Source organism: Vespula vulgaris, chromosome 5 (assembly GCF_905475345.1).
Source record: "Vespula vulgaris chromosome 5, iyVesVulg1.1, whole genome shotgun sequence".
NCBI lineage: Eukaryota > Metazoa > Arthropoda > Insecta > Hymenoptera > Vespidae > Vespula > Vespula vulgaris.
Genome location: NC_066590.1, coordinates 6,364,633 through 6,375,206, shown reverse-complemented (window position 1 = coordinate 6,375,206; position 10,574 = coordinate 6,364,633). Strand labels below are relative to the sequence as shown.

Below are 10,574 nucleotides of genomic sequence, written 5' to 3'. Positions count from 1 at the left end.
TTAATCGTTGGTGTAGCAACCGACGATTCTTTTCGTCCAAACAGTGATTATTTTCCGAACAATTAATTATTATTTTTATATGTACTAGCTATTAAAACTTATTCCGAGACTAATAATATTTTTCTACTTGATATGTGTATGTGTGTGCGGACGTGTCCTAACGATTGTTAGAACTACAAAGTTTATAAATGCAACGTAAACTTTAATGTATTTGTTAATATTCTTTGTACATCCTTCAATGATTTAATCGTGTACGAAAAGAAAGGTCGTGCTTTTTTAACCGGCAGGAACACTGCAATAAATAAACAAAATGTCAACCTGTATTTAAAAATGGCCGCAGACCGGACTGCTGTTAGATCAGTGTTCTAAAGTCGCAGCCAATGTACTGCTGATCATTGCAACGAATGCGTCAATGGCCTAACTTTATTTATAGTAATCAATTCTTTTTATTAGCCTGCCAACTACTTTGACGTAAGACATTCTTGGATGCAGTTACATATTTTCAAAGTGGTCAATCTATCGCTCGAAACATTCCTTTCTTCAGTTGTAAATTCGTCTCATTATTCGGTGTATGTGGACATTTTCTTTGTAGCTACACCCAAGAAAATAATACGATATAAGTTTCATTTATACGATGAGCTGCTGGTGTACGATACTTCAATAAAAATTGTGTTTTAATAAAGTATATGAGCGATTGTACGAGGACATACAAAACGAAGATATGTCGTCAGGCGTAAACGATGGTCCCCGTAACACAGGCACTCTTCCAAAAAGTAATAGAAGAAGCGATAGAAACAGAGAACGATCCGCCGCTAATCAACAAATGGCTAATCGTTCTGCTTATCACAGACATGTACAACAACATTCTAATAACTTGGTACTAATCTATATACTATCTATACTTTATAAATTTTATTTAACCAACTATGCATTAATATATTCTTATAGTTTTATTGCATATATAATGAAAAAATTAGAGAACAATTATATAGAACTTTTTTGATATTAACTATCAGTATATTAATTGTGTAAAAATCAATAAAAGAATTTAGTAGAAGCTGTTTTTTTTTTAATATTGGAATGTAACCAATAGAAGACTATGTTTCTGCTTATTTTATGCCAGCCATACTTTACTATTTAGGATGTAGCCTATTAATATACTGTTGAGTAGTGGGGTGATACTTGTTCTAAGAATACAATATGTGGAAAGCTGTTACTTTAGCGTGGTTGAGTCGTCTGTACTGAGCTGTCCTAGACTTCTTGTAAATTGTTAATAATTCAATTAGATTTGAATATTTAGAACTAGATTTTAACTTGTTTGTTAGTTCCAGCTTGATTGGCAACTTGTAAGTGAAAGAGGACCTTTAAGAACGACAAAAAATAGCAATACCAGATCAGTTTCATCACTTCCTTCTACGTCTTATCAGGAAATATCTGAGTTTGGTGAGTATCCAGAATTTTCTAGAAAATAATTATTCTAATGATTTTTGTCATAGTTATTATGTTATATAATATTTTTTATACAGTATCACACAGTAGTGGACGACATTGTAACTATTCAACTGAGGATTGTACATCTTGGCCAAAAATGGTATTACCAACGGAGTCTCAAACACAGTCACCCTCATGTTTGCAGGGAACTAAACCATCCAATGTTGATAAAATGGTATGATAAAATGATTATATATGAATTTACATAATAATGAACTTTATAAATCTATTAAGAAAGTATATCAATTTTCACTAAAAAATTAAATATCCTTTAGCCTGATAGAAATCAAGTGGAAAGTCGTTTGAATCAAATTCGTGACTATATTGGAGTTACTTCAACGATGATGGACTCTCTTAGTCAATCTAGTGATCCAGTAAGTATAACGTATTTCTAACTACTACAAGCATGCTACATTTTTTCTTTTTTACTCAAACATTTGTCCATGTTCATTGTCCATTATAAATCTACTGTAGCGAGCTCAAACCCAGAATGAAAAATTAAGCAGAATGGTGGAGGACCTTCGTGACAGTGAAACAAAATTGGCGAAACTTTTGGAAACATATCACAATCATGGGATTACAAATCAGGTTATTGCCACAAAACTTTAACATGATTTTAAATAACTAACATCAGTGGCATGCTCTTCTCATTTAGTAATATGAAACGCAAAAGCAATCGAAAAAATACTTTTTACTTTAATATTTATTTGGATATACAGATTTTATTTCTTATTTCCTCTATGTAATATGTACATTGGAATCTCTACATCAAATTATTATCTAATTATATATTGATAGTCGTTTAAATTAAATATTTTAATTCAGATTATATGCAGACACAATTAAAAATTTATAATATTATAAGCTTGAATTTGTTTCAAAAAAATATATTTGGTTCAATTTTCTTGTCTATTATTTCAGAAATACTAGACATATGTATATAATTTTATAAATATCAAGCTTAATTTCTATATTTTTAGATTATGAATAGAAAATTTATATGACTAAGACCTTGAATATACATTTCTTTTTTTTAATCTTTGAAATTTTCGAGGATGCTGAGCATCACTCGTGTAACTTTTGTGTCGTTGATTCGTGATATTCCCCTTTTACTATGAATCTATTTAATTTTTTATGTGATCTATTTAATTATTTATATTCATTAAATTCACGTTATTAATTTCTTTTCATGTTGCTGCGCGATTTCTAAGCGTGACGATTCTTACCTCCATCCCGTAAGTAGTTGGGCCTGTGTGCTCTGGATTGGGATCTTTTGCTTTTGAGTCAACTATTCTGTATCAATGTAGGTCTTTAGACCTATTTACTCACGAATGCTTCATAAAAATGTCTATATACAACATAAGGAATGGAGGTGTTCGTCCCCTCACTTGGCCATCATGCAGCAACACATTCTGAAAGATCTATGTAACTATTATTAATCATAATTTTGTATTATTTTATCACAGAATGGCGATAGTGGAAAAGAGGATGGAGAAGAAAATACTGATACCAGTAGAGAAATGATATTACGTAGAAAAATGGAGGAATCTCAAAGAAAACTTGTGCAGTTGCAGGAATATCATGCAAATTTAGTTGGAATGCAACATCGTGTTAGGGAAAGATTAAATGAAGCTCGACAAGCCCAACAAGCTTTATTGCAACAAGAAAATCAAGCTGCTGGAACTTCTACATGGGAAGGCAATAATCGTTTGGTTGCACCATTACCAACAAATGTTGAAGAATTGCAATCAGAAACAGCTGCATTAAGAGGTAAACTTACTCAGTTACAGAGCAAGAAAAAGCATATGGACCATCTTTTAGCTGAATTACAAGTCGTGGAAATGTCAGACAGAGCCAGTTGTGTTAGTATATTTTAGTATGTGATTTTATTATTATAAAAAAAAATTGTATCCTATTGTAGTTTCTTTCTTTATATTTAGAGCTCTGATGGCTCTAGGAATGTGACTAGAGATAAAGCAGCAGAATTGGAAGCAATGAAAGCGCAACTCAACCACTTAAAAGCTTTGATGGAAGAAGCTACAAGAGTCAGAGAATGTCTAGATTCTACTTCAGAGCCTGAACCTGATGTGGATGTTAATGGCGAAGGAGCAGAAGAAAATGAATCCCAGGAAGAAGGTGGTAGTTTATGTAGCTCGAGTAATGCATTGGAAAATCAAATGGATAATGATGATGTAACTCGTGAAAAAACTAGGAATTCTAGACAAAGACCTACTGTTGAAGAAGTTCAGGTATGAACACAATAAGTGATTCATTGGCAAAGTATCATATTAAATAAAATTATATGTATTATTATTTATCTACTAGGCTGTTACAAGAGAACTGAAAGAACAATCTGCATTATTGCAAGCAACTCGAGCGGAGTTACAGCGTTTAAAACAACCATTAGTAGCTTCTACTGTTCATTCCCCACCAGTATCTATTTTCCCTGGATCAACACCACCTCCTTCGTTGGTAGGAGTTAATATAGAAAAAAAGCAAAGTAATAATGTTAGTGATATTCAACCAGTTCAAACAAAAAGACGCCAGATAGAAGATTTTGTCAAAAAAGTAAGCTATCTATTTTTTATATTGTTATATTATTAATCAGAGCGATACGTATCTATATTTGATATCGTCTAACTTTTTTTAATTAATTTAATTATGTATTGAAATGTAGGATCAAGGTCAAACATCTAGTATTAATCGCAATGTCGGTGGTACAGATTTGAATAGTCACAGAAGTTCTAGTTCACGTATTAGTCATACAGGCACACCTACAAATGTGTGGCCTCCGATTACTGCTACAGGTACTAAGTATGAAATATCTTAAAAATCGAATATTAGTTTTTATTTAATTTAATATCCATATAGGTGGCACTAATGAACAAAATATAGATGAAATGTTAGAAAATTTAATGGATGTTGGTCCTCAAACAACAACGATTGAAAATGGGTTTACGGGAAATTATTGGGGATATCCACCAGTACCTATGAATCAATCGCAACATGGTAATATAACGAAGATTTTTAATAACAATTTTTATCAACTGAAATATTTAATAAATATTAAGTTACATACTGATTTTAATATAGGTTCCGCGGAATACTATCACAATTTGCTATTAAATTCTCAAGTACAGCAACTCCAAGTACAGCAACTTCAAGTAATGGGTACAACTATACAGCAATGCTGTCAGTTATTGTGGGTACAACAACGGGAATTGCAATCTATGCGTACAGCAATTACTCAGCTACAGTTACAGTTAAGACAATCTCAAGCGGTACAAAGAAGCAATAACTCTGAAAATCAGGAAGAATATTCTAATCTAAGCCGCAGTGTGCATCATCTTGCTGATACGTTAGATGCAGCATTACCGCCAAGTTCTTCTTTACCGAATCTTGTTTCATTACCTAATACTTCTCCTGCACTTTCTCATTCAGTAGTAGGTACTAATTCTCAACAACATCAACAACAACAATTGAACAATCAAGTACCACCCGGAAATAGAGCAAACAACTACTGGGATAACTTTCGAAGGTAATCAAAGCCTTATATACATAAATTTAGTATAAACAGAAAAAATATAAATTTTAGCATTACAAAAAAAAAAATAATTCAAATTTTTAAGAACTATATTTATTGAGATTTATATACGTATATATGGTGTAACAAATGACTAATTGTAAGACTTCATTAACGTTTGAGAAAAGTTTTACATGAATTGGAATCATTATAAAAAATATCCATCAAAGTATATGTTATTTCTAACAGAAATTTGTCAACACCATTGAGTTAGTACCTTACTGACAAGGTTGCACACTATCATCTTTTGTGTTTCTTTATATCTAATGTATTATCATATATAATAATAAATTCCACGATCTATACTTTTTACTTATTACTCTCCCTTTTACTTATTATTGAAACCATTTGCACCAAGTATTTGTCATTTGTTGTTTAGTTACAAGCACTGTGGTTAATTACCACTATACTAGTTAAGGAAAATACGTTGGTAGGTAACACAAGGGTATGTAATTGAATTGCCAACGAATTTTTCATAAAATAGGATGTTCCATCAGTTTAATTATAACCATTAATAATGTGCATGTTATTAAAATTATAATCATAATAAATTTTTGTGATGTGACCATTATACTAAACAGAAGTGTGTTGTAATTCCGATGAAAATTAAATCTGTTATAATTACTGATTTTCTAGCATTATAAACATGTCTTTAAAAAAATAATAATTGTACTTATACTGCATTTTCAATTTTTTCAGTTACTCAAGACAAAATTTACTCTCTGGAAGTGCGAAAACAGTAACTGATTCTACTACAGCATCCATTTCAAATTCTGCTACTTCTGCAAATAGTGCAAGTAGTGCAGTTCATACTTCTCTTGGGTATGTAATTATAATGTGATAAATAATGCATATATATATGCCTTCTTTTGAATTAATCTATATATCTTTTTGCTTTCAGGAAGGATAAACGAAATCGAGAACAGGGAGCAGATAATTTACCTTTACCATCATTAATGATAGCAGAAACACATTATTCATTAAATCTCCAACAACAATCTAATTTACAGCAACAAGAAAGAGAAAATACTACAATGAGAAGTAATATCATAACAAATGAAGTATCACAAGCTGACAATTCGGGAGAAGAAGCCCATAGTTCATTTAGACTCCCACATGCAACTAATGATGAGAATTTTTTACATAATTTAAGGTAAACTATAGTTGAATAATTAAGAATTATAAAAAATGTTTATAAATTGATAAAAATTTGACATATATTTTAAACAGTCCTGAAATGAGAGAAGTCATTAAGTCACTCGTTGTAGCTAATAAGAAGAGACCTGATAATTTAGTAACTATTTTAAAAGAGATTACAGCTATAAGCGAAGACAAAAGACTTCCTCTTTTATTAATAAGTCTTCGTTTCTTGCAAGATACACAACCACTACAGAATGCTCAGGTATAAATATTTTTTTATATTTCTATAATTTAAGTATTGTAAAATATCTATCCTTTTTTTTTAATATCTATATTTTTTATTTGATTCAAGATTAACTCTTTCCTGTTGAAATTGAGTATTCCAAGTATAATATAAATAAAAGATGAGTCTCAGATTAAAGTTCTTAGCAATAAGCCAAACAATCCTATAGATTAAGGTTTCCAAGTTATAATTAATTGAACGTACGTCACTCGTTGTCTGAATGAAAATAATTCGAAACTAAAGGATATCTATACCTACAACTATTACGATGGGAAAGAGTTAAATTAATCGAGATTTACTCAAAATTAATTAATTAATATATCTAAACAGAATGAAGCAGCTGATCAAACAGGGAGTGATAGTTGTCGATCAAGTGACGAAGATTCAGACGTGGGTGCTATACTAGGCTTTAACTTGGAAAATCAGTGTTCATTAAATGAATTAGTTGCATCAACTCATGCTGGTTCTTCATCATCTCCTATGGCACAAGTTCCATTAATAGATCGCTTAGAAATACCTGTAAGTAATTATTAAAACATATCTAAAAAAAGTTTATTTTTATTCCATGCAGAATATAAGTTTAATGCATTCCATGTTTAGATATAAAAAAATAATTTTATGTATACTTATTCACAATGTTTAGACATCAAGTTCTCCTGACAACGACAATGCTCCTGCCTCAGCATCTGCTCTTAAACCAGGTTGCAATGAAGACTTAGCAGAAGCTGATCAATCAAGATCTGAATCTTCTGGCAATCAACAAGTAAATTATTGTTACATTAATACAAAAGAATTTTTATGTGAAATTTAATTTTAAATGTTTCTTATAGATTCATCACAATGAAGAAAATAATGAACAAATGCAAGATGATGTAGCATTATCATTAGGAGCAGCCTTAGGAACTTTAGAAGCAGCCCTAGTAGAAAGTGATGATGATGAAACAACTGCAAAAGATGAACATGACAGAGGCAAATTAACTACTAGACAATACCGTCGGTGTTATTAATCAGTGACTGTATAATAAGTATTTATTTCATTATATTTACTATTGCAGAGTTTTATGAATTTTCAAAAACTGCATAATATATAAAAGCTTAAATATTAATTAAAATACTGTGTATGCATTTTATTTTCTGCATAAACATCAAAATTTAAATGGAAAATAAATTACATACACATATTTAAGCAATTGAAAGCCAGTCTAAGTAACCAGGTAAATTTTTTGGTAACATTTAAGCAGTGAAAGTTGTCTTTATATTTAATACTTCATGTTTAGTATGCATTCAAGGATGTATACTGCAGGATATATTTAACAAAAAAATAAACTTTTATCTATCAAAAAGTAAATATTTATTTTGATCCACACGAACAGAGCAATGACATATTGGGGGAAGGGTATAAATATGTAACAAAGAATATGGTCTTCAGTACAAATGTAATGTGAAAAGATATGAAAAACGGTTTATGTTAAACGACCTAATTAAAATTCCGTTTCAATATCATGTTTTGCAAATTGTTGTCTGTAATAATGATATATGGAGCATCCATGAGTCTCGAACAATAATTCCCCAAGTTCCACACTGCTGTCACTCGACTTAGAACCATTGCTTGGTGATAAATGTCTATAATCTGCATTACATATTAAACTATGATTACCTGCTGCCCTGCAGCAGCTTTCAGTCATAACCAAGGAATGATCCAAGGTTTTATCGTTGATGGAATTTAAGCATAATGACGTTGACTCATAATGCATTGTGGCCAATCCATAGTTCTTTGCACTCCCTGTACCATAGTAAACGCAGCTGCCTCTGAAACGAAACCCACTAACTTATCAACTAATTTGATTAGTAATCTCCTATGCCATCCATTGCATCGGTAGATTGTATCCTTACCAGTACAAAAAGACCAAACATATTAATAGTTTCACAACAAGGTTATGAAAAAATTTTGCATCTATCTTTTCCACCACATACCATTTACCCACTGTAAAGTAGAAGACAGGATGCAACAGGCTTTAAAATAAATTCAATGTCTGGGTCAACTGCAAATATCTGTAGTCAGATGTAAATACAGTAGCCCATAAACGAAAGCTAATTTGATATTTTCCTTTCCAAGGTAATATGTAAACGGTAAATGTTAAAAATTTTATTGTGAAAACTAAGTGCATAGCATTTGATACACATTTACCTATGTATATGCCTATGTATATGCATAGGTAACCTTAAGTGCAAATAATTAAAAATGTGCAAAAATGTATAATATACAAATTCTTACGTCATACAGTGACTAAAATGTAATAGCAAGCGTTTGAGTAAGCTTGTCAAATATATCAATTACATTGAATAATAAATATTAATGTTTTCAAACAAACTTCTTCTGTTTAAATAATCTCCCGCGTCGAGAAAATAGATTCCAACAGAGACCTCTAACAAGAATTGTTTGAAATACGTACGAATACAAATTGGAACAAGACATCGCTATTTATTAACGGACGACTAATAATATACGCATGTTCTTCCTTACTATCACTTAACGTGCAAGCAGTTGTTAAAGTTTGAAACGTACTCTCATCGCTCGAGATTCCCAAGAATATATAACTTTCCTACCTTTACGACATTTTTTCAATTCTATCGTTGAACCACTATCGTTATTGGATCGTTTCCGGTTCCTGCGTCGCGTCGTGTCGGCGCCATGGACCGCCTGTTGTTGCTCCGTCGGTGATAAACAGTGGTATTGCTGTCTATTGTCGACCTCGTGCCACCTCCTCAACGACGCCTCTGGAATCACGTAATGGTTATTCAGACGGCATGACGCCGCAGAATAGTCATATCCATCATCATCCGTTTCCATAGCTGAACCAAAATGGTTACTCGCGATACTAGGTGCACTGCTGTCGCTATTACACTCGTTGATATGATCGAACATATTTTCTCTTGTACAGAGAGGTACGTAACCGTAATACGCGCTAGACGATACGTAAGATGCCATCCTCGCGTTATATAGAGCATCGCTCGCAACCGCCATTTTTTAGAAAATTGTTTTCAAAACAAATTGAAAGATAAAGATATTATACTCCTACTACCAATGCTAGCACAACGCGGGAATGCTAATTTATGCGTATTTGTCGAATAAATAAAAGAACACCACACAACGATATTACTTCACTACACTCAACCAAGGAGGCGCGACGAATGAGGCTCGCGTCCAGAAGCGAACATGCTCGAAGTCCGTTCGGTTCTATTCGGGCTTATTCGGCTTTAGTCGGTTAGTTCCACTTGATTTGTTTATCTCCCCTCATTTACACTGTGACTCTTTTTGTGACATAAATTTTCCAGTCACGGAGAAAATACATAAATAATTATTGTCATTTGCTTTCAGAATCATTGTTGTATATGTTTATAATATATTTTTTCTTATCCAGAAAGAATCAGTCTTATGTATATTATAACCTAAAGATTATTATTACATTACTTTGCACTTATTAGGCGACACCTACAGGTTTGGCAAAAATGATTATGTTTTATTATTAGATCCAAGTTAAACATACTTTCTTCTATATATTGCATGAGTCAAACAACGTTATATCATTAATAGTAATTCATACTACTTGTATTAAATGAGTACTATACCGTAATCTATTCTTTCAAAACCATAATATAAATTTATATACTGAAGCAAAAAGCGAAAAGAGAAAATTGTTTACAATTTAATTCAAGGAATCTTAAACTACGCAAATGTTTACAGTTTTTAGGTGTTACTATCGTATTACTTTGAATCGATTTTAACAAATAATAGTTTTACTCAGCTTGGCATGTATTCAATTTGTAGTTATGAAGGTTAATTTTTTTTATTTCGTTAACTCAAACAAAGCATAATGAGCAAATACGTGATATAAATATACCTACTATAATAAGTGAAAAGTGATTACATCGATATTTTAACTTATTGACGAATGAAATAATAGTTTTTTTATTATGTATCGTAGTTGTTATTTTTAAATTATAAACAATTTATAAATATTGTACTTTTTGAAAACAATCAAAGAAATTAAGATATTTATAGCTAACACGTCGAGG

At 31.4% G+C, this 10,574-nt stretch overlaps 2 protein-coding genes across 6 annotated transcripts; one reads left to right on the top strand and one right to left on the bottom strand.

The window, feature by feature from the left end:
• Positions 1-29: 29 nt before the first annotated feature.
• LOC127063680 (uncharacterized) lies at positions 30-7,504 on the top strand. 3 transcript variants are annotated; one of them, XM_050993720.1, is made up of 18 exons: positions 31-432; positions 684-877; positions 1,326-1,443; positions 1,527-1,666; positions 1,767-1,865; positions 1,966-2,079; positions 2,958-3,353; positions 3,432-3,740; positions 3,817-4,059; positions 4,169-4,298; positions 4,363-4,500; positions 4,585-5,029; positions 5,774-5,896; positions 5,976-6,227; positions 6,305-6,476; positions 6,828-7,016; positions 7,141-7,260; positions 7,328-7,504. In XM_050993720.1, exons 1-18 carry the CDS (start codon positions 405-407, stop codon positions 7,502-7,504), a joined length of 3,387 nt encoding a protein of 1,128 aa, XP_050849677.1. In that variant the 5' UTR covers positions 31-404. The 3 variants fall into 3 exon arrangements, with proteins under 3 accessions (XP_050849679.1, XP_050849677.1, XP_050849678.1); XM_050993722.1 differs by lacking the exon at positions 1,966-2,079 and having other exon boundaries at positions 30-432; XM_050993721.1 differs by having other exon boundaries at positions 32-877.
• Positions 6,530-9,830, bottom strand: LOC127063690 (uncharacterized). Of its 3 annotated transcripts, none has more exons than XR_007781448.1 (4): positions 9,105-9,830; positions 8,155-8,304; positions 7,124-7,246; positions 6,530-7,014 (listed from the first exon to the last, which is right to left on the bottom strand). XR_007781448.1 is itself a non-coding variant. In XM_050993738.1 (2 exons), the coding sequence occupies exons 1-2, from the start codon at positions 9,520-9,522 to the stop codon at positions 7,979-7,981; spliced, it is 744 nt and encodes a 247-aa protein (XP_050849695.1). In that variant the 5' UTR covers positions 9,523-9,829. The 3 variants fall into 3 exon arrangements, 1 of the variants encoding a protein (XP_050849695.1); XR_007781449.1 differs by having other exon boundaries at positions 7,132-7,246; XM_050993738.1 differs by lacking the exons at positions 6,530-7,014; positions 7,124-7,246 and having other exon boundaries at positions 7,979-8,304; positions 9,105-9,829.
• Between the last annotated feature and the right edge of the window lie 744 nt (positions 9,831-10,574).